The sequence below is a fragment of the Oncorhynchus mykiss genome, chromosome 17 (genome assembly GCF_057628025.1).
Source record: "Oncorhynchus mykiss isolate SJ-2025 chromosome 17, ASM5762802v1, whole genome shotgun sequence".
NCBI lineage: Eukaryota > Metazoa > Chordata > Actinopteri > Salmoniformes > Salmonidae > Oncorhynchus > Oncorhynchus mykiss.
In genome coordinates, this window is record NC_143038.1 from 42,418,217 (window position 1) to 42,443,213 (window position 24,997).

Below are 24,997 nucleotides of genomic sequence, written 5' to 3' on the forward strand. Positions count from 1 at the left end.
TTTCTTTACACCCGCCCGCTTAACCTGGAAGCCAGCCGCACCAATGTGTCGGAAGAAACCCTGTTCAACTGACGACCGAGCTCAGCCCGCCACCAGAAGTCACTAGAGCACGATGAGCCAAGTAGCACTGTGATGCAGTGCCCTAGGCCGCTGCGCCACTGTAGGCCACGATTTTATATTTTTATGTTCAGTGTAGTAAAAGGAAGATTCGATTCTGCTAACCTACCTTGTTTTTTGTTGAACTAAGTAGGCCGGTTGTAGAGCCTCCCTTGACATGCTGTGTCACAATCATAATAATCCCCTGACTTGTTCAGTATAGGCTAAATACATTGGTTAAATGAGTAGTATACCTTTCTGAAATCAGACCACTGTGCCTGCATTCTAGTTTGAGAAAATGGCTGCTTTCCTAATGTCTGGAAAACATCACTGACTGGCCAGTGAATTAATTGATCCATGAACCAATGCACCCTATTTCAGTTTAGAAACTAATTTTAATATCTCTTTGAAGTGCGGTTTTACGACTCGGGGCAACTCTTGCATGTTTCTCCATAACTACCAATTCCAAGTCTGGAAAGTTCCAGGCTGTTAGTTTAGAATTTAACAAAAGTATTCAAGGTCTCCTAGGAGGTATTCAGTTATTTTGTTTTTATAATAAAAAAATGTCTTCACTTTTTTTCTGACTGGATTTTTAGGTCAGCATTCCTCATTTTTCCCTCACTAGCTCCCATATGCCTGCCTGGCTAACTGCATGTTAAACCATCACTCCCTCAGCCCTCCTAAACTACATAACTATGCTGATTAGCGTGTGTGTGTGTGTGTGTGTGTGTGTGTGTGTTATATGTGCCTGTGCACAAGAGAGGATTTAAGGTGGTACAGCTTTGAGTACTTTCCCCCTTTTGGCTCTGGATAGAGGACAGTTTCCAATTTTTTTTGGGTGGTGGGGTTAGGGGGCTTGAGGGAGGGGGTTGCTTTCAGAACAAGATGTCCTTTGATAGTCTAGATGTGTTGCATCACTGCTGTTGGCCTGGGAACACTGACCTGGATATTTGGGGGCAAGCCGATGCAAATACCTACAAGACCGGAGTGTGTGTGTGTCCACTCTTGGCCCCTTTTCACTAAAGCAAGAGTTCCCAAACTTTTTCACTTGGAGCCCCCTTCCAACATTGGGGAACATATTTTCAAGGTTATGCAGTACACAATTATTTAACTTTCCTTGCCTTCTCTATCAACCTCTATGCAACAAACTTTCTACTCAACGTTGTATTTCGTGTTTGCCGCTACAGAGTTATCTGCTACATCATTTTACAGTTAATGTCTTGTCTGTTTCAGCCCCAAAGACGTGCAGTCCGAAGCAGTTTGTTTGTAAGGACCAGGTGACGTGCATCTCCAAGGGCTGGCGCTGCGATGGGGAGAAGGACTGCCCAGACGGCTCTGATGAATCGCTGGATGTCTGTAAGTCTGTCTCTCGCGTGCTGTTCGTCTGTTGTGTCCATTTTCCACTTGTGTGGCTATGAAGGAAATTAGCGACACAATGCTAACAAGTAGGCTACTGTGAGGGACAGACATTTTAATGTAGGAAATGATGTCCATTTTGTTTATTCTCTCTGCATCTGTAGCTAGTTATTCTCAAGTCCTTTACATTGGTTGGATTGAGTACCAAAGGTCATGCTTTGTTGGTGTTCCGTTTGAGTGGATCATCCATTTTAAATGGGTCACAACGTCCCCTACAGCCGTCCTATGGTTTGGCAATGCAGTACATCATGGTTGTCACTGTGTTTCATATTGAGTCTAGTTAGCCTAGCTGTGGCATGAGTCATGTCTAACAGAATGCACTTTCTGTCACATTGAGTCTACAGACTGTCCAGTGCACCCAGAGTTTAATGGACCAGTTATTCTCCCTATGTCCTACACATTCACCAGCTGTTCAAAACAAAAAAAAATGTTTAATTGTCACGTACACATAAATAGGTTAGTATGTCTTGGGGGTTTGATATTTGTGCTTTCTTACTCATTATTCACGATTAATTCCTGACTATCCCATAGTCATGGTAGGATCCACATTAATGTAGAAGTGTTTAGAAATGTATTCTTATTTACAATAAGTGACTCCAACATGACACACAACATTTTTTACTATTCATTTCTATTGGGCACCAAATCATCTGAAACGCAAACTAAAACAAACAGTAAATGCACAAGCTTGATGTAATCATTACTTGCTAGGAATATGGGACCAAATACTAAACTTTTGACTACTTTAATACACATGAAGTGAATTTCTCCCAATACTTTTAGTCCCCTAAAATGGGGGGACGATGTACAAAAAGTGCTGTAATTTCTAAACGGTACATCTGGTATGTATGAAAATACCCTCAAATTAAAGCTGACAGTCATGTCATTTTAAATCCAAAGTGCTGGAGTACAGAGCCAAAACAACACAAAAAATTGGAGCTCATTGTATTTGTGCCTGTGTGCATGGGTGCGATGCTCAACTTCTTTCTGCACATAAACATATACCCCAAACCCTAAATATATAGATCTAAACTTTAACTTCTGCTTTAAGATGTTTAGCTAAAGGTAGGTGTTTCACTTTTATAGTTCCTTGACTGTATCATTCTCCCTTATCACCCATATAATTAGAAAAGTGATTGCGGTACCTCAATTTTATTATGTATGCTTAATTTGATTGCATTTGTTCACCATAAATATGGCTGGAGTCAAATCTCCAATGTTATTAACTACCATAATGATGGTTGCTTATGTTCCCCTGATAGAAGAAAGAAGAGGGTAAGTCTTCTCAGCAGAGGAGAAGGCTTCCTTGGCATGGAGGGAGGATGACTTATGTGATTTAGATAAACTGATGGCAATTAGGGCCGATTTGCCAGCGATCACGGATAAGGACTCAATTTAAGTGCTTCCTACAGGTCTAGTGCTATAGTATGAAAACTTATTTATACTGCAGTCCGGTTACTTACAGTGCATTCGGAAAGTATTTCTACAAAATGTAGAAAGAGGGGTTTGAATACTTTCCCGAATGCACTGTGTATATATATATTTTTAATTCCCCTCATCTACATACAAAACCCCATAATGACAAAGCAAAAACAGTTTTTTTTAGAATTACATTTTTTTTTAAAACATATTATTTACATAAGTATTCAGACCCTTTGCTATAAGACCCAAAAATTGAGCTCTGGTGAATCCTGTTTCCATTGATCCTTGATGTTTTCTACAACTTGATAGGAGTCCACCTGTTGTAAATTCAATTGATTTAGACATGATTTGGAAAGGCACAAACCTGTCTATATAAGGTCCCACAGTTGACAGTGCATCTCAGTGTAAAAACCAAGCCATGAGGTCTAAGGAATTTCCGTAGAGCTCCGAGACAGGATTGTGTCAAGGCACAGATCTGGGGAAGGGTACCAAAACATTTCTTCAGCATTGAAGGTCCCCAAGCACACAGTGGCCTCCATCATTCTTAAATGGAAGAAGTTTGGAACCACCAAGACTCTTCCTAGAGCTGGCTGGCCGGCCAGCCAAACTGAGCAGTTGGTGGAGAAGGGCCTTAGTCAGGGAGGTGACCAAGAACCCAATGGTCACTCTGACAGAGCTCGAGTTCCTCTGTGGAGATCTGAGAACCTTTCAGCAGCACTTCAACCTTTCACCCTCTCTGCAGCACTCCACCAAATCAGGCCTTTATGGTAGAGTGGCCAGATGGCAGCCACCTCTCAGCAAAAGGCACATGACAGCCTACTTGAAGTTTGTCAAAAGGCACCTAATGGACTCTGACCATGAGAAACAACAAGATTTTCTGGACTGATGAAACCAAGATTGAACTCTTTTGCCTGAATGCGAAGCGTCACGTCTGGAGGAAACCTGACACCATCCCTACGGTGAAGCATGGTGGTGGCAGCATCATGCTGTAAGGATGTTTTTCAGAGGCCGGGACTGGGAGACTAGTCAGGATCAAGGGAAAGATGAACGGAGCAAAGTACAGAGATCCTTGATGAAAACCTGCTCCAGAGCACTCAGGACCGTAGACTGGGTTGAAGGTTCAACAGTACAACGACCCTAAGCACACAGCCAAGACAACGCAGGAGTGGCTTCAGGACGAGTCAATGAGTGTCCTTGAGTGGACCAGCCAGTGCCCGGACTGATCTAACATCTCTGGAGAGACCTGAAAAGAGCTGTGCAGCGACGCTCCCCGTCCAACCTGACAGAGCTTGAGATGATCTGCAGAGAAGAATGGGAGAAAGTCCCCAAATACAGGTGTGCCAAGCTTGTAGCTTTATACCGAAGACTCGAGGCTGCCAAAGGTGATTTGACAAAGTACTGAGTAAACGGTCTGAATACTTTTTTTTTTTTTTTTTATACACAAACAAAAATGTCTAAATCTGTTTTTGCTTTGTCATTGGGTATTATTGTGTGTTGATTTGAGGAAAAACAACAATTTCATCTATTTTAGAATAAGGCTGTAACGTAACAAAGTGACCCAGAAGTAAAGGGGTTTGAATACTTTTCTGAATGCTCTGTAAGAGAGGAGGGTGTGGTTCTATAACCAGGCTTACATTAACACATAATCAGACTCAACACAGTGGGTCTGGCTGGGGAAAACAATGGGAAGCTTCATCTGTTACAGAGAGCGTTGGCCGTTCATTCATGTGTGCCTTCACGCAACTCAGTCATACCCAATTACCTGATTTACAAAGTTTATCTTTGCTTCGAAAGAAACGGTTTCCTTTTACACCCCTCGCCACAGAGGTGGCAGTCATAAGCAGGGTTGGGGGTAACGCGTTACAGTAATATCATTTTTTTGCGGTAGCGAGTGTTATATCATAGTTACTGTTTTCAATTTAAGTAATAGTATTAGTTACTGATTAAAGACACAGGTTGTTACTTTTGCTATCATTCCCTTCCTATAATAGTTATTGATCCAAATAAATATTTGATTATTTCCTCTGTTGGTGCAATATAAAACAAAATCCCCCCCAACCCCATGTTCTGTTTACACACTGCTACTAACTGCATTAGTGAGGGAGATGGAAAATGGCAGCAGCTTCTAAAACGTCAACTTTCTCAGTGTAGATGTACATTACTTAGATTTGGTAGGACAAAATGACAAGAATATAACTGTAAAATGTAAACTGTACCCAGGCGAGAAACACCTCTCCACTGCTAGAAACACGACTTCCATTCTCTTGAAGCGCCTACAAAGGCAACACGCCGGCACGAAACTCATAGCGAAAGACCCCCGAGACCTGACCACTGCTTCTGAAGACTACTGTAGGCCTACCTCATCCCAGGCTTCATTTGAATCATTCAGGAGAACATGCTGTAACCCAGGGAGAGCTGACCACTGCTTCTGAAGACGACTGTAGGCCTACCTCATCCCAGGCTTCATTTGAATCATTCAGGAGAACAGGCTGTAACCCAGGGAGAGCTGACCACTGCTTCTGAAGACGACTGTAGGCCTACCTCATCCAAGGCTTCATTTGAATCATTCAGGAGAACAGGCTGTAACCCAGGGAGAGCTGAACAAGCTGGTAGCTGGATATGTAGTTGAGGAAATGTTGTCCTTATCCACGGTAGAATCTGTCATTATTAGGCTACTTGTGTCGGTGTATAAGCCTATGTAACGATGACGTTGTTAACAGGAAAAATAAGTAAAGTAATTTGTTATAGCAAGTTCTGAGTTTTATTATTTATTATTATTATTATTATTATTATTATTATTATTATTGTAACCACCGCAACACTGGTCATAAGACAAAACCAAACAGGGTGGAACATAAAAATACGATGGCTGTCATTTTTTCCCCTGACTCAATGCCTTTATTGGAGATCAGACGCTGTTGGAAAGAGTGTCCCAGAGAGAGAGGGAGGGGGGGGGGGGGGATCAAAGAAGCCCTGTCTATTTGGTCAGCTTCTCCCTCGGAGAGAAACGCTCAGCTCAGCGCTCAGTCTGGAAGGAAGGAGAAACCAAGGCTAGAAGAAAGGGAAAGGAGCAATCGAAAGAAAACAAGGGAGAAGAGAAATATAGAACCAGGGAGAGAGGGAGTGACTGAGAGGAAAGGGGAGATTGCCGTGGAGGCAGTCTAGACGAGGACGGGAGGGGAACTGAGCGGAGGAGGGAGCGCCCATCAGTGTGTCTGGAAGTCATCACAGGCTGGCCCAGACCAATGGAGAAACCTGCTGTTTTTCACAAGCTGTTTTTTTCTTTCTTCATTTGCAGGGCCTCAGCCTACACCCCTGTCTATCTGGGACAGAAACAACAGTAACTACATTCCCCCTTCTCTCTCACTCCCCTCTCTCCCTCCCTGACAAAAACAACAGTTATACGACTCCACTCCTAGTGGGGCCCTCGCTCTCCACGACATGAGGGAGAAAAACAAATGAAATGGGTCAGAAGGACAGGAGAAAAGGCCAGGCGCTGGATAATACTGTATTTGTGTTGGTAGCAGCACAGACAAAAGTAGAACTGAGAATACAGAACTAAGTTTGTGCTTTATTAGCACAACAAGAGGCCAAGAAGATATTTGCGTGATAGACAAATTCTTAGCAACCCCAACTTCGGTAATATCTCCTCGCATTACTTCAAACATTTGTGTGTGTGTGTGCTATTGAGTGAAGGATCAGGGTGGATGCATGAGTGGCATTTATTTATCTATGCAGGCTGAATGATTCCCTTTGTCTTTTATTGATATGTGTGGTGGCCATTGAAGTGAAGTCAACCACTGTGGTCATGCAGCTGGTCAGCCCTCCTACAAGCAGAGCACAGCGCACCCCTACAATGTTCATCTTTGTGTCCAGTCTTGCCTGGTCAGAACAGCCAAGCAGAGTGAGATGCTGCCTGCCGGGAATAAGTCTTATAGGCCTATAATGTGTATTAACATGGATTAGAACATACTGCGTAATGCAAATGCAGTTACATACGATTGTTTTGTTTTCTGCTTTGTGATTTAGGATAAGATTAATCAACTACACTGTAGAATGTACGCACACGCACACACTCCCCCTGCACACTATTCTGAATGGTAGGCTATCTTAAGCTGGCTCAGTCAGGTCAGTTGTCTTGGGGCATGTTGTCTCCTCAGTCTGTCTGTGTGTTTTAATTGTGTCCCCATAACGCTGCTCTGACTGCGACCGGCTGGAACCACAGGAAGTGCGTAACACTGTAGTGACGTCCCCCTGCCGCTGCAGGACTTTAAGGTTCTGTTTAACAGACGGTTCCCTCCTAAAGCTACAATTAGCTGCCAAGGCGATAGAACTCATTTTCCAATAACAAGCATCTGACCAAGTCTGGACATGATGCAGCTGTAGTAATGTGTGTTGATGTAATTTAGCTGTTGATTTGCCTTGTCTACTTGTGTAACAGACTAAAAGGAATTACGTGTCAGGACCAGATACATTGAATTTTTTTAAATGAGTGTTTTTCTGACGGTTCTCACGTGTCTGCTTGTAGATGGGTTGTTTACTTTGTAGTTCAGCTAAGGGGGTGGATATGTAGGATTTTATTTATTCATTTTTGGTCAGTATACTTGCTTGTTCACTTTTATTTGGTTGTGGTTGAGCTAGTTGATTTCTGTATGGTAGATGTTTGTCTGCTGAACCCTCCCTGTCTCCTGGAGCTGGCTATCTTACAGCACACTGTTCCCACAAGAGTCTGTTGCAGGTGTGAGGTCACTATGTGTTTCTCTCTTTTGCGTAACCCATCTCACATTATTGCTCTCTCCTCTCTCTCTCTTGCACTGTATGTGTTAATTTGCATTGCACAGTTTCTGTGACCTTTTCTTCAAAATGAAATTGAAGTCCTACAGTAGTTGTAGTTCTGAGGTAACATTATGGAAGACAACACAAGAAGTCACAACCTATTAAGACATTAGACCAACAGCAGGGACAGCTTGCCTGTGTGGGTACTGATGACAGACCATGTGTACTGCATATGTAAACTCAGCAAAAGAAGAAACGTCCTCTCACTGTTAACTGCGTTTATTTTCAGCAAACTTTTAACATGTGTAAATATTTGTATGAACATGACAAGATTCAACAACTGAGACATAAACTGAACAAGTTCCACAGACATGTGACTAACATAAATGGAATAATGTATTCCCTGAAATCAAAAGTAAGTCCGTATCTGGTGTGGCCACCAGCTGCATTAAGAACTGCAGTGCATCTCCTACTCATGGACTGCACCAGATTTGCCAGTTCTTGCTGTGAGATGTTACCCAATTCTTCCACCAAGGCACCTGCAAGTTCCCTGACATTTCTGGAAGGAATGTCCCTAGCCCTCACCCTCCGATCCAACAGGTCCCAGACGTGCTCAATGGGATTGAGATCCGGGCTCTTCTCTGGCCATGGCAGAACACTGACATTCCTGTCTTGCAGGAAATCACACACAGAACGAGCAGTATGGCTGGTGGCAGTGTGATGCTGGAGGGTCATGTCAGGATGAGCCTGCAGGAAGGGTACCACATGAGGGAGGAGGATGTCTTCCCTGTAACGCACAGTGTTGAAATTGCCTGCAATGACAGCTCAGCATCGTCAGTCCGACGATGCTGTGACACACCGCCCCAGACCATGACGGACCCTTCACCTCCAAATCAATCCGGCTCCAGAGTACAGGCCTCGGTGTAACGTTCATTCCTTCGATGATAACGCGAATCTGACCATCACCCCTGGTGAGACAAAACCACGACTAGTCAGTGAGAGCTCTTTTTGTCAGTCCTGTCTGGTCCAGCGACGGTGAGTTTGTGCCCATAGGTGACCTTGTTGCCGGTGATGTCTGGTGAGGACCTGCCTTACAACAGGACCTGCCCTCAGTCCAACCTCTCTCAGCCTATTGCGGACAGTCTGAGCACTGATGGAGTGATTGTGCATCCCTGGTGTAACTCGGGCAGTTGTTGTTGCCACCCTGTACCTGTCCCGCAGGTGTGATGTTCGGATGTGCTGATCCTGTGCAGGTGTTGTTACACGTGGCCTGCCACTGCGAGGACGATCAGCTGTCCGTCCTGTCTTCCTGTAGAAATGTCTTAGGTGTCTCACTGTACGGACATTGCAATTTATTGCCCTGGCCACATCTGCAGTCCTCATGCCTCCTTGCACATGCCTAAGGCACGTTCACACAGATGAGCAGGGACCCTGGGCATCTTTCTTTTGCTGTTTTCCAGAGTCAGTAGAAAAGCCTCTTTAGTGTCCCAAGTTTTCATAACTGTGACCTTAATTGGCTACTGTATGTAAGCTGTTAAATCAAATCAAGTTTATTTATAAAGCTCTTCTTACACCAGCTGATATCTCAAAGTGCAGTACAGAAACCCAGCCTAAAACCCCAAACAGCAAGCAATGCAGGTGTAGAAGCAAGGTGGCTAGGAAAAACTCCCTAGGAAGAAACCAAGAGGGGATCCAGGCTATGAGGGGTGGCCAGTCCTCTTCTGGCTGTGCCGGGTGGAGATTATAACAGAACATGGACAAGATGTTCAAATGTTCATAGATGACCAGCAGGGTCAAATAATAATAATCAGTGGTTGTCGAGGGTGCAACAGGTCAGCACCTCAGCAGTAAATGTCTATTGGCTTTTCATAGCCGATCTTTCAGAGTATCTCTACCTCTCCTGCTGTCTCTAGAGACTTAAACAGCAGGCCTGGGACAGGTAGCACGTCCGGTGAACAGGTCAGGGTTCCATAGCCTCAGGCAAAACAGTTGAAACTATAGCAGCAGCACGGCCAGGTGGACAGCAAGGAGTCATCAGGCCAGGTAGTCCTGAGGCATGGTCCTAGGGCTCAGGTCCTCCGAGAGAGTAAGAAATTCACACAGGACACCGGATAAGACGGGAGAAATACTCCAGCTATAACAGACTGACCCTAGCCCCCTGACACACAAACTACTGCAGCATAAATACTGGAGGCTGAGACAGGAGGGGTTGGGAGAACATGCACCGTTCCACATTTTGGCCCATTTCTCCTGACAGAGCTGGTGTAACCGAGTCAGGTTTGTAGGCCTCCTTGCTCGCTCGCACACACTTTTTCAGTTCCCGCCACACATTTTCTATAGGATTGAGGTCAGAGCTTTGTGATGGCCACTCCAAAACCTTGACTTTGTTGTCCTTAAGCCATTTGCCACAACTTTGGAAGTATGCTTGGGGTCATTGTCCATTTGTGACCAAGTTTTAACTTCCTGAGTGATGTCTTGATGTTGCTTCAATATATCCACATAATTTTCCCTCATTTAGCCATCTATTTTGTGAAGTGCACCAGTCCCTCCTGCAGCAAAGCACCCCCACTTCATGATGCTGCCACCCCGTGCTTCACGTTTGGGATGGTGTTCTTCGGCTTGCAATTCTCCCTTTTTCTTCCAAACATAACGATGGTCATTATGGCCAAACAGTTCTATTTTTGTTTAATCAGACCAGAGGACATTTCTCCAAAAAGTACGATCTTTGTCCCCATGTGCAGTTGCAAACCGTAGTCTGACTTTTTTATGGCGGTTTTGGAGCAGTGGCTTCTTCCTTGCTGAGCGACCTTTCAGGTTATGTCAATATAGGATTCGTTTTACTGTGGATACAGATGCTTTTGTACAATTTTCCTCCAGCATCTTCACAAGGTTGTTCTGGGATTGATTTGCACTTTTCGCACCAAAGTACGTTCATCTTTAGGATACAGAACGTATCTCCTTCCTGAGCGGTATGACGGCTGCATGGTCCCATGGTGTTTATACCTGTGTACTATTGTTTGTACAGATGAACCTTCAGGCGTTTGGAAATTGCTCCCAAGGAGTTCTCCAATTTTTTTCTGAGGTCTTGGCTGATTTCTTTTGAATTTCCCATGATATCAAGCAAAGAGGCACTGAGTTTGAAGGTAGGCCTTGAATACATCCACAGGCACTCCTCCAATTGACTCAAATGATGTCAATTAGCCTATCAGAAGCTTCTAACATCATGACATTTTTTAAAATTTCCCAGCTGTTTAAAGGCACAGTCAACTTAGTGTATGTGAACTTCTGACCCACTGGAATTGTGATACAGTGAAATAATCTGTCTGTAAACAATTGTTGGAAAAATTACTTGTCATGCACAAAGTAGATGTCCTTTCCGACTTCCCAAAACTATAGTTTGTTAACAACAAATTTGTGGATTGATAAATATATTACACACACCATATATACACACTTTATATATGTTGTTTTTGTCCCTACATGTGTGTCCAGCGGGATGTGTTTATTAGATGTGACAGCAGTTTAGACGGGAGGGAGAGAGATGTGTGCCAGGCTGAGGCTGGGCCAGCCGCCTGAGGCAGAGCCATGAGGCCCAGGCCTTTATTCAGCTAAGGGAAGTGTGTCAGGGGTTTACATTTTAAAAATGCCATCATGTGATCTAGTCAGGGCCCTGTTGGTGAGGGGTAGTGGGAGGCGAGGGGGTACCCTGAGGGGGGATACAACAGGGGAAGGGGGCTAGTGGGAGGCGAGGGGGTAACCTGAGGGGGGATACAACAGGGGAAGGGGGCTAGTGGGAAAGGAAGAGTTTGGAGATGAGGCAGCTAGTACTCGAGGCTAGAGTGCAGGCGAATTACCGAGGATACAGGTCATTTTAGCATCTCAGACCTCCCTCCTGTCTTCCCACTTTGCCCTCCTTCTGTTATTCTACCTCACTCCTCCCTTCAGCTATCTCTACCCCCCCTTCTGTTATTCTACCTCACTCCTCCCTTTAGCTATCTCTACCCCCCCCCCTCCCGGTTCTGTTCCTCTACCTCCTCTATCCCCCGCCTCCCTTCCTGGGTTGTGCCTTATGGCTCTGTGTTACAACCCTCCCCACCACTAAGCCACCTGATGAGAAGGTGGTAATACAAACAACTGTATCCGGTTAGGAGGCCCATATGCATAATGGAACAGACAGATTGGCTTATTCTCTCCTCTTTCGTCTCTCGCTTCTTTTCTCCGTCCACCTCAGGCCTTTTCCGTGGTTTGCATAGCTGTTTCTCATAATGGATCATTAGTCTGGTGTCTGAGTGAGATCACTGTTGCTGGGCCAGGCTACAATGCCACGAGTGTGAACTTTAGAAGTTCTGTGTTATGATTTGATTGGTGATGATGATGAACGTTATTATTGTTAGTCTCTGTTCTCGTGCTAGTCGTAAGAAGTCGTCCAAGTCAAACGAGACAATGCACTGAACTGCAGAAGTTATTCAGTCATTTAGGGCAGTTTAGCGCCATCTCTTTTTAAGATGGAAAAATTGCAATGGTGTTAAGTTAATCTGCTCTCTATTGTAGAGTTAAAGAGAATAAAATAATTGAGTGGTTATTCACATCTCAATGTGTGCGTGAGTGGTCTGTGTGAGTTAGTTGTTTGTGTGTGAGTGGTCTGTGAATGTGAGGCTGGATTGACTGTATAAACTATGCTTTGATGTTTGGGTGTCACTGACAGCTCAGGAAGGAACCATTTGTGGAGTGGGTGAGGGAAATGCCGCCAATACTGAGCCAATTTACTTTCTCTCCTTTTAACTATGCTTCAAGGGTGTGTTTCTCCTTATTTTTTCAACATAGTTGCGGTGTCCTTTTTCGGAATGCATTGTCCTGTCAGATTCCTCTGATTGAAGCTTTCACCAAGCATGGTCATGCACCAGGGTTTCATTACCTGGTAATAGCCGGCTTTTGGCTGTTTTTTTTATTTGATTTTTTTTTATTTTATAGAAAAGCTGATGAATAAAATTGTCGCCGGCCAATTGTCTGGGAGAAGAAAAAATGAGCCCAATGCAAAATAATGCTTTTTAGCCTATTCATTGATGGAAATACCAGTCGACGTGAACACATTTGATTGGTCATGCTTATCAATCTATAGGTTAATCTGCATAATTTGGTGGACTAAAATTGGCAGCTGGGTACAATATATTCGTTATGTATCTTTATCACATGCGTACAGCATACAGATACATGGCCTTTGAGCGGAAAATCTGTCAGACAGCATGAGAGCTGCTGCTACATCTCAAACAGCAGACGCATCCACAATGGAAGGCAGTCTATCAGCTTGTCACACACCACTTTGCAAATAGCTGAAGGCGGTATGCATTTTGAAAACATACTTTGTATGTGGACACCCCTTCAAATGAGTGGCTTAGGCTATTTCGGCTACCCGTTGCTGACCAGAGTATAAAATCGAGCACACAGCCCATGCAATCTCCATAGACAAACACTGGCAGTGCAATGTTCTTACTGAAGAGCCTAGTGACTTTCAACGTGACACCGTCATAGGATGCCACCTTTCCAACATGTCAGTACGTCAAATTTCTTCCCTGCTACAGCTGCCCCGGTCAACTAAGTGCTGTTATTGCTCCTTGCTGTCCCCAGCCCACCTGATCGTGCTGCTGCTCCAGTTTCAACTGTTTTGCCTTATTATTCGACCATGCTGGTCATTTATGAATATTTGAACATCTTGGCCATGTTCTGTTATAATCTCCACCCGGCACAGCCAGAAGAGGACTGGCCACCCCACATAGCCTGGTTCCTCTCTAGGTTTCTTCCTAGGTTTTGGCCTTTCTAGGGAGTTTTTCCTAGCCACCGTGCTTCTACACCTGCATTGCTTGCTGTTTGGGGTTTTAGGCTGGGTTTCTGTACAGCACTTTGAGATATCAGCTGATGTACGAAGGGCTATATAAATAGATTTGATTTGAAATTTGATATTGTGAAGTGAACACGTCTAGGAGTAACAACGGCTCAGCCGTGAAGTGGTAGGCCACACAAGCTTACAGAATGGGAATCGTCTGTCCTGTTGCAACACTCACTACTGAGTACAAAACTGCCTCTGGAAGCAACGTCCGCACAAGAACTGTTCATCGGGAGCTTCGTGAAATGGGTGTCCATGGACAAGCCTTAGATCACCATGCACAATGCCACGACTCTGGAGCAGTGGAAACGCGTTCTCTGTAGTGATGAAGCACGCTTCACCATCTGCCAATTGTACAATTTGGTGGAGTAATAATGGTCTAGGGCTGTTTTTCATGGTTCGGGCTCGGACCGTTAGTTTCAGTGAAGGGAAATCTTAACTAGAGGTCGATTGATTTTATGATTCAACGCTGACACCGATTTTATTGGAGGACCAAAAAAAAGCTTGATCCTGATTAATCGGCTGATTTATTTTGTATTTTTTTTATGTATATATTTGTAATAATGACAATTACAACAATACTGAACAATGAACACTTTTTAACTTAATGTAATACATAAAATCTATTTAGTCTCAAAAAAATTAAACATGTTCAATTTGGTTTAAATAATGCAAAAACAGTGTTGGAGAAGAAAGTAAATGTGCAGTATGTGCCATGTAAAAAAAGCTAACGTTTAAGTTCCTTGCTCAGAACATGAGAACATATGAAAGCTGGTGGTTCAATATTTCCAGTTCTTCAATATTCCCAGTTAAGAAGTTTTAGGTTGTAGTTATTATAGGAATTATGACGCGTCGACTATTGGATGTTCTAATAGGCACTTTAGTATTGCCAGCCTAATCTCGGGAGTTGGTAGGCTTGACGTCATAAACAGCACTGTGCTTCAAGCATTGCTAAGAGCTGCTGGCAAACGCAGTAAAGTACTGCTGCTGCCTACCACCACTCAGTCAGACTGCTCTATCAAATCATAGACTTAATTATAATTTAATAAACACAGAAATACGAGCCTTTGGTCATTAATATGGTCAAATCTGGAAACTATAATTTCGCAAAACAAAACGTTTATTCTTTCAGTGAAATTCGGAACCATTCCGTATTTTATCGAACGGGTGGCAACCATAAGTCTAAATATTGCACAACCTTCAATGTTATGTCATAATCATGTAAAATTCTGGCAAATTTGTTCGCAACGAGCCAGGCGGCCAAAACTGTTGCATATACAGTTGAAGTCGGATGTTTACATACACCTTTGAAAGTACATTTTAAACAGTTTTTCACAATTCCTGACATTTAATCCTAGTAAAAATGACCTGTTTTTGGTCAGTTAGGATCACCAGTTTATTTTAAGAATGTGAAATGTCCGAATAATATTAGAGATTTATTTCAGCTTTTATTTCTAATGTCGATGGTCATTATTGCCAAACAGTTCTATTTTTGTGTCATCATAAAGCATGTCTGGTTGGAGGGGTGTATGCTGGGCGAAGAACATTCAGAAATCCCTTCCAATACACATTGCCTGTGAGCATCAGAGGTGAACCAGTTGCAGATACAGCTTGAGCAAGACATTCATCAGCATTTCCCTGACTACGTTCCTCCATTGAGTAAAAATAAAAACTCTGATTCCAGGAGGACCATGAGCTGTTGCGATCGATATTTACTTCTATTCGAGGTGACAATGATGAGTGTTTTTTATCAGAGGTTGCTTGTTGTGAGCGCTAAGGGAACTTTATGCACTTGGCCAGATGATTCTGCATCTTTGTTGCATTCTTCACATATGATTTGGCACAGTATTTACAAATGTACACAGCTTTTAGCTGCAGTGAAATGTCTCCGCATCAGATAGTGCCTGTGGCATTTTCCTGTATTAAAAAACAAAACAAAAAAAACAAATACAATTCCATGTACAGTTAACCAGTTAGATTAAACAATTATTTTGTAAGAATTTTTTTTTTTTAATGAAACATGTATGGAAACAGGTGAATTAACACTCAGTTAGCAGGCTCAAGCAAGCCAAAACCCACATGGTAACAAAAACTAACTAGCAGAAATTGTTAACAATATCTGCTAGTTAGTTTTTGCTACCATGTGGGTTTTATATTTATATATATATATATATATATATATATATATATATATACACACAGTGCCTTGCGAAAGTATTCGGCCCCCTTGAACTTTGCGACCTTTTGCCACATTGCAGGCTTCAAACAAAGATATAAAACTGTATTTTTTTGTCAAGAATCAACAACAAGTGGGACACAATCATGAAGTGTAACGACATTTATTGGATATTTCAAACTTTTTTAACAAATCCAAAACTGAAAAATTGGGCGTGCAAAATTATTCAGCCCCCTTAAGTTAATACTTTGTAGCGCCACCTTTTGCTGCGATTACAGCTGTAAGTCGCTTGGGGTATGTCTATCAGTTTTACACATCGAGAGACTGAAATTTTTTCCCATTCCTCCTTGCAAAACAGCTCGAGCTCAGTGAGGTTGGATGGAGAGCATTTGTGAACAGCAGTTTTCAGTTCTTTCCACAGATTCTCGATTGGATTCAGGTCTGGACTTTGACTTGGCCATTCTAACACCTGGATATGTTTATTTTTGAACCATTCCATTGTAGATTTTGCTTTATGTTTTGGATCATTGTCTTGTTGGAAGACAAATCTCCGTCCCAGTCTCAGGTCTTTTGCAGACTCCATCAGGTTTTCTTCCAGAATGGTCCTATATTTGGCTCCGTCCATCTTCCCATCAATTTTAACCATCTTCCCTGTCCCTGCTGAAGAAAAGCAGGCCCAAACCATGATGCTGCCACCACCATGTTTGACAGTGGGGATGGTGTGTTCAGAGTGATGAGCTGTGTTGCTTTTACGCCAAACATAACGTTTTGCATTGTTGCCAAAAAGTTCAATTTTGGTTTCATCTGACCAGAGCACCTTCTTCCACATGTTTGGTGTGTCTCCCAGGTGGCTTGTGGCAAACTTTAAACAACACTTTTTATGGATATCTTTAAGAAATGGCTTTCTTCTTGCCACTCTTCCATAAAGGCCAGATTTGTGCAATATACGACTGATTGTTGTCCTATGGACAGAGTCTCCCACCTCAGCTGTAGATCTCTGCAGTTCATCCAGAGTGATCATGGGCCTCTTGGCTGCATCTCTGATCAGTCTTCTCCTTGTATGAGCTGAAAGTTTAGAGGGACGGCCAGGTATTGGTAGATTTGCAGTGGTCTGATACTCCTTCCATTTCAATATTATCGCTTGCACAGTGCTCCTTGGGATGTTTAAAGCTTGGGAAATCTTTTTGTATTCAAATCCGGCTTTAAACTTCTTCACAACAGTATCTCGGACCTGCCTGGTGTGTTCCTTGTTCTTCATGATGCTCTCTGTGCTTTTAACGGACCTCTGAGACTATCACAGTGCAGGTGCATTTATACGGAGACTTGATTACACACAGGTGGATTGTATTTATCATCATTAGTCATTTAGGTCAACATTGGATCATTCAGAGATCCTCACTGAACTTCTGGAGAGAGTTTGCTGCACTGAAAGTAAAGGGGCTGAATAATTTTGCATGCCCAATTTTTCCGTTTTTGATTTGTTAAAAAAGTTTGAAATATCCAATAAATGTCGTTCCACTTCATGATTGTGTCCCACTTGTTGTTGATTCTTCACAAAAAAATACAGTTTTATATCTTTATGTTTGAAGCCTGAAATGTGGCAAAAGGTTGCTAAGTTCAAGGGGGCCGAATACTTTCGCAAGGCACTGTGTGTAATATATATATATATATATACACACAAAACCCACATGGTAGCAAAAACTAACTAGCAGATATTTATATATATATATATATGAGCCCAAATTCATACAATTAGTGTATGTCGTCCCAGAGTCTTTTTCAAATAGGCTATTTCTTTCTCAACAAGCTGACAAATAGAGTATGTCAACTTTATTACTATGGGGGATAGTAGATTGACAAAGGCTAGTGATTTTGCTGTTTGTTACACGTCTTGTTAGCTGTAAATGTGGAGAGTTATTCAAAGTGCACATCAGAATTCCGTAAGAAGGACTGCACATTGTTGCATCCTCCACTTCAATGTTCTGTTAATATGAATGACCATAATTGAAATGCGATTTCTATCAGTCATAGTACTGTGGGTGGATGCCCTAATCAGGTTACGCACCGATTGGGTCCGGTAAATTTCTCAAATCTGGTCGATTTAAAATGCTGCCGGTCAAATGTCGCAGTGCCACATGTCCCTAAAGAAAGCCCTGTTACACACATTCAGACAGGTTGAGTGTCCCTGCTACTAGCAGTGTCCCTAAGGAGCTGTGTTGGATCAGCAGAACAGGGCAGGGCTTAAGTGTTTAGAGAAAAAGAGATGGGTTTGTTGTGCTTTGAGAGCTCGATTTAGTCTTACTGCTTGGCTTGTGGCTCTGCCAGGTCCCCCAGAGCAGAGCCCCCTGGGGCAGGAATGTGAGTGTGGCTCGGAGGAGGAGAGGGGGCGTGGGGGAGGCAAGTAGACTGGATAGGAGCAGAGAGGAACCACCAGGCCCAGGGTAGACTGGCTACAGAAGACTGGAGTCCCGCACAACATCCCATTCTGCACAGTTTGCGCTAAAGGGCTGGAACCTCATTCTATAGGCAGGCACTGGAGTCTATAGTCACAGGAGTCTGAGTTTCTGTGTTGGTTAGTGACAGTACATCAGAATGACAATCACAAAACCATTAGTGTTTTCATTACATTCTCAGGCTCCAGTAAAGACAAGTTTAGACAAAGCCAACCAGGCTAATAATGTTCTGTTCTTGGCTAGGGACATCCACATGAATTGGTCTAAATGAACCATAACAGTACATGTTAGGAGATTATTTTAATGTAAAGAGTAGAAACAGATGGTCTATTGTAATCCAGTGTAGCTTTCTTGAGGCATAAGCTTACTGTGGATTCTCAAAACAAGTGGTAGTGTAGATTCATCGGGGGGAGTGAAGTGTTTAGGAAACCTGTCAGAGAAATAACAAAATGTGTTGGCTAGGACGTGTGGGTGGCGAGATGTTTTTTTTGTTTGTTTGGTTGTCCAGAGCTGGTCGTCACGGAAGTGAACAGTTGATGGGAAAATACCTCTTGCGAAATAGTTTCATCACACATTTGTAATATTTCTCTTGTTGAATACAGATATAGCCTATAGACTACAACTCCTCTAGAGTCATCCTGTTGGAAGAAGGCTGGTTCTTGTTGGCAGCCATTTTTGTTTTTCCACAGCCTTCCTGCAGGTTTTGCAGAGGGGATTCTGAAGCTGAACCATGCATCTGGGCTACAGCTGCTGCTGCTGCTGGGTCAGGGTTTGGACCCACCGTCCAAAAATGCACTCCAGGGGCAACACAGGAAGCTGGGGCCTGGCTCTAGCCTGACAGGCAGGGTAGTGGTCATTAGTGGTCAGAGATACGGGGTTAGGACCCTCATTAGGACCTGTTGGCAGCCTGGACACATGCAGCACATTTATTTAATTATTTAGGCCTATTTGGTTGTTGATTCATTTGAAAACGACACTGGTTTATAGTAAGTTGGGAACTTGTGAACGTGTAACTCCAGAGGTCCCAGGTACAGTGAGTTTGTGTAATGGTCAACAGGTTGTGACTGTATCAAAAATGAGACAACGCTGCAAGTCTGAGGGAATGAACTCCTAGTACTGAGAGGATGTCAGTCTATCTAGGGCTTTCATAGAAGGGACAGCTTGAGTTGACTTAATGATAGTCACTCTCACGGGTTGGTTTAAGCCGGTATGCTGAATGACAAATCTATAATTGAACTGTCCCCTCCTGCATCCATCTTTAGGCCCTGTTAACAGCTCTATTTCCCTCAAGTGGAGGCTGCTTTGTTTGTTTGGTGCGAGCTGACTGACCATTGTGTTGTCAGGTGAGTGAAGACGTGAGGCATGCTGCCGGAAGCACTGAATGGAGAATCTCAGGCGCCAGCCAAACGAGCTTTGGGCTCAGTGAAAGTCGGGCCGTACCCGGAACATGGGTCTTCGCTTCAGCCCCAGAAAGCACTGCCTCTCTTTTACACTATACTGTTGAAGCTGCACCTCAGCAGAGCCTGGTGGTTCAGTTTGCAGTCTGTTGACTAATAATGTCCCAGGATAGTCACAACCAATTTTTGTTCTCAAACGCTGATGTTCTAGAAAACTTTGTTTGGATTCGGCCTATTCAAAATGGCTGCTTGGTCATCAACCTAAACTCCAAATGTTTGTAGTTAGGGTTGCAAAATGCTGGTAACTTTCCCACAATGCCCATGTTTTTGAGAAATCCCAGTTGGAAGAAATATGGATTCCTCCAACCAGGATTTTCTGGAAAAACTTTGCATTTTGGGGAAGTTACCCTAATTTTAGTTGTCCTGTTTCTCTGAATATAGCTCTGCTGCTGCCAAGTCATATTCCTGCTGCTGGTGTTTCGTTCATCCGCGATGGTGAGAACACGTGGCCCTGTCACAGCCAACCTTCAGAGGTCACAGTCCACATGTGATGCCGCTTATGCCCTATCTTAGCGGGGCTTACCGTGCTGCCAAGGGCCACAGGCCGATTTGTGTGACCCAAACAATGGCCCCACTTCTCCCGTAACCTCTTTCCCTGGCCCCACCTCACCATGTGACTGGGCCACTTATGTGAAGAAGCTTAAGGTCTCAAAGTGCGCTTGTTCACAGTGTCTGAAATCTGCCACTGTCCCCGAATCCCGTTGTTTTGATAGATGCTTAGAAGTAGAAAGGCTTTGTTGAGGGCTGGAAAAGTCACTGTACTGTTATTCTGTGGAAAAGCCATAACTCATTCTTAGGGCTTCTTTCTGATCCATCTGACCTTACCAGGACAAACTGGGTCATATCACATAGTCAGGAATACTCCTGGCCCAACTCATGCTGAAATGTTCAAAATAATTTGAGCGCACAGTCTGATTTTTATAACAGGACACATGCTTATGGAATGGCGTATGCCAAAGTTATACATTTCAATATTTGTACTGTACACATTCTCAATACTTTACACATTCTTTTCAGAAATGGTGTATTCAGATATTTAGTGTAAAAGCTGTCGAAGAGAAATCCTATAGCCTGCCCATCTGTTATATTCCTACTGAAATTGAGATAAAATATTGCTTTTGAGTTGGCCATTTGGTTAGCATAGCCTATCCCTTGTATTCTCAACAAGCAGAAATGTAAGCATTGACTCTGAGTGCAATGGCTTGGATGGGACTGATGGTAGAGTATGAGGTCTGGGTGTGGTGGAGGATGTATAGCGAGCTGTGTTTTGTGTTGGGGAGTGTGTGTGGTGAGAGATTGGACACATGGGCTGTACAGTAACACCCTTCATCCCAAGGCCCCCAGAGATTCATACAGACAGACTTATGGAAGAAGTGAACAGCACAGCTCTCGGGCCTCATTTTATAAACGTTGCATACATTTCACACTAAATATCTGCATACGCCATATCTGAAAAAAATGAGTACAGTACGTATACAAATATTGAGATTTTTAAACCTGTCTGTTCTACATGTTTCCCAATGGCACATTTTATGAAATGTTTTTGGAGGGGTTGCCAGAATGTTTTAATATTTTTGCAGTGACATGCTCTGAAGCACGAAGGACTGTGGCCATTTCTGAAAGAAAGAAACTGACAAATTGTTATGGACCTGTTAGCAGAACATTTAGTACAATGTTTTACATTGACTTTTTCCACCAACCTAAATATGCCGCACTGCACGTGAATTCTGAAACATTGTCTACACGAGAAATGTGAAATGACAGTATTCAGACGTAGGCCTACACACCAATGGAACAGGTGAACTGTCTGTTCTACAGTTGTAGCCTATTTTTTTTTAATTATTTTTTTTACGGATCTAGTAGAGCAGGGTTCCCCGAGTTTCAAGAGCAAAACAAATATTTTTTGGACATAAAAGACCCGTAAAAATGCCAGATAATCATCTCCAAGTGAATTTCATTTTAGACATATTTTTCAAAGTATTCCCACGCAGGGTAGCGAGATCTGTTATCGTGTACAAATGTAAGCAAGGTTTGAAATGATTGTTTTGGTCAAATTTATATCTGTTTGGACTTCTTGCATTTGACAAAATGTGTAATTATGTTCTGGCCCCCTGACCATGCAGGCATCCTAATGTATCCTATTGTAAGGCCTTTTAGGGCCTACTGTAGATCACACAAGATGTGATTTACAAGAAAGGACGCCCACACCAGTAGAAATCCACTTTTTTGAGATGAAAGATGGCCAGAGCTTACCCATGGTGTTGCACGATGATTTAAGTCATGTCATCGTTTTAGTGAAAGTATAATTTATTTGGGCTTGAAGTGACAAATCCGAACTGCCCACTTCGTGCATTCTTCTGTAGCCTAAGTTTCATTTCAGAGCTGGGTTTTATTTGAATGTTACTTACCACCCACCAGCATGGCATTGTTTATTAATCAGAAACACCTGCCAAGTTGTTTCTCTTCGCAAGTTGTGACTTAGCCAAACAACTTTTCGCCGTAGCCTACACTTGGCCACCTGAGCCACAGAGCAAACTAAAATAAGGAGTGCAAACTTATGCTTTTTCACATCCACTTTTTTTTTTCCTGAACATTTTCATAATCCATTGGATAATTGGTCAGTTTTCAATTATTTTTGAGCTAGTCTGTATAAAAAAAGAAAAAGACCATTTTTACATGACAAATCCAGAACCAGTAGCCAGCTGGCTAATCTTTTGAATAAGGTGTAGTTAAAAACCCTCCGGCAACAAAAGATAACATTTTAGCTAGCTAGATAGATAAGGTTAGCAAGATAGCTAAGGTTGGCATGCTTGCTAGCTAAACTGACAGCTGTCAGTTCCCTATTTGTAGGTGTTTCTCCGGTCCACGTGGAAGTCACCAGGACGTTATTTCCCAGCCCCAATTAATATTTTTATATAGAAGTATCCCGCGTCATTTTTCGTAGGTGGAACCTAAACAAGTATTTCCGCTCTAGGGCAGGAATTGCGTTGAAATGGGGGCGGCATTGCCCTCTGGTAGGGGCCTTTAAAAAAATAAGTCACATGGTACCACGTGGCGTGTTAGGTGGATTCCTTCTAGGCCTGGCATAATAGCCATATAACCGTGTAACCGACGGTTATGAATGAAGACCGTCATGAGAGATTGTTTGTGGAGATTCTCTGCCCTCGACTTACAATTTAAAACCAGTAAATTAATAATTGTCCGTGCTCACTGATAAAGTGGATACCTATTCATGCCAATGCGACAGAGTTGCGACTCCATGACCGAGAAAACGTGATCTAAGTTTGACGGGATAAACAAACTCCTAAAAGAGAATGTAATCACTCTAAAATCATTCCTGTAAATTCAATGCGCGGGTCACAGGACTTGAAACTACTTTGGAGCTGTAGTTAGCCTTGCAAATTGTTAGCCTTGCATCAGGATCTGGGGGTCTGACCTATGCAGGGAAGAGGACCATCTACCCAAACCTGACTGCCAAACTGCTAAAACAAGACCTAGATCGAGGTAAGATCCCAGCTACGCAAGCTAAGTCTGAAATGCAGCTTCATCCAATCAGCAAAACAGGTATAATAGCCATACACGATCACACAGCCTAGCCCATGGCTATGATGCTGCCCTCAGCATAAGACAATGATGACAGCCCTCATGGGTACAGGGAACAATATTACTATTATTGCTGAGCATTAGGGCTGTCCCCGACTAAAAAGAAAAAATATTGGTCGACTGAAAGTCCTCTGTTCTTTCGACCAATTGATTGGTCAAAGATATTCAACATGTATTTTGGCATATAGACACACCCGATGTGTTTTAATAAAATGAACTATATGCATTGAGCTTGCCTGATGCTTTAAGCTTACGGTATGATTAAGATAAATGCCTCAGGCGCCAGAGATTTAGATATTGAAAAGGAAAAAACGTAATCTCACCCAACTATTCTCCTTCTGCTGGCTTTCGCAGATTCTGCAATTACTCTCAAAGTTGCTGGTAAAAGACTACGAGGAGTCGGCAACCAATTTATCTTACCATTTCTACCGATCTGCATGCCAGTTTTGTATTTGTATTTATAATGGATCCCCATTAGCTGCTGCCATAGCTCTTCCTGGTATTCAGCAAAATTAAGGCAGTTTATACAGTTTTAAAACATTACAATACATTCACAGATTTCACAACACTGTGTGTCATCAGGCCCCTACTCCACCACTACCACATATCTACATTACTAAATCTTTGTGTGTGTGTGTGCATCAAATCAAACTTTATTTGCCACATGCGCAAAATACAAGAAGTGTAGATTTGACCATGAAATGCTTACCTACAAGCCCTTAACCAACAGTGCAGTTCAAGAAGAAGAAAATAAGTAGGCTAAAATAAAAAGTAATAATAAAAAGTCTAATGGCTTGGGGGTAGAAGCTGTTGAGGAGCCTTTTGGTCCTAGACTTGGCGCTCCAGTACCGCTTGCCGTGTGGTAGCAGAGAAAACAGTTTAACTTGGGATGACTGGAGTCTGACAATGTATGTGTCTGTGCCAATGTTTGTGTTGCTTCACAGGCCCTGCTGTTCCATAAGGTGTTTTCTTTTCATCAGTTTTTTAAATCTAATTTTACTGCTTGTGGAATAGAGCTCCATGTAGTACTGTGTGCCTCCCATAGTCTGTTCTGGGCTTGGACTGTCTTGTGGGGGTATGCATGGGTGTCTGAGCTGTGTGCCAGTAGTTTAGTCAGACAGCCCGGTGCATTCAACATGTCATAAATAAAAGTAGTGATGAAGTCAATCTCTCCTCCACTTTCAGCCAGGAGAGATTGACATGCATATTATTCATATTAGCTCTCTGTGTACATGCAAGGGCCAGCCATGCTGCCCTGTTCTGAGCCAATTGTCATTTTTTGTGGCACCTGACCACGACTGAACAGCACTCCAGGTGTGACAAAACTAGGGCCCGTAGGACCTGCCTTGTTGATAGTGTTGTTTAAGGAGGCAGAGCATCACTTTATCATAGACGGACTTCTCTCCATCTTAGCTACTACCGCATCAATGTTTTGACCATGACAGTTTACAATCTAGTGTTACTCCAATAAATGTAGTCATGTCAACTTGCTCAATTTCCAAATGATTTATTACAAGATTTAGTTGAGGTTTCGGGTTTAGTGGGTGTTTTGTTCCAAATACAATGCTTTTTAGTTTTAGAAATATTTAGGGCTAATTATTCATTGCTACCCACTCTGAAACTAACTGCAGCTCTTTGTTGAGTGTTGCAGTCATTTCAGTCACTGTAGTAGCTGACGTGTATAGTGTTGAGTCATCCGCATACTCATGCCACTGAC

General features: G+C 42.9%; 1 protein-coding gene across 8 annotated transcripts in view; it reads left to right on the forward strand.

The window, feature by feature from the left end:
• Positions 1-24,997, forward strand: part of LOC110494239 (low-density lipoprotein receptor-related protein 1) — a 174,976-nt gene that overhangs the window by 34,735 nt on the left and 115,244 nt on the right. For all 8 annotated transcript variants that reach the window (XM_090205644.1, XM_090205646.1, XM_090205645.1 and 5 more), the window contains exon 2: positions 1,330-1,452. In XM_090205644.1, the coding sequence (XP_090061770.1) occupies positions 1,330-1,452 (123 nt within the window). The remainder of the gene's footprint in view (positions 1-1,329; positions 1,453-24,997) is intronic.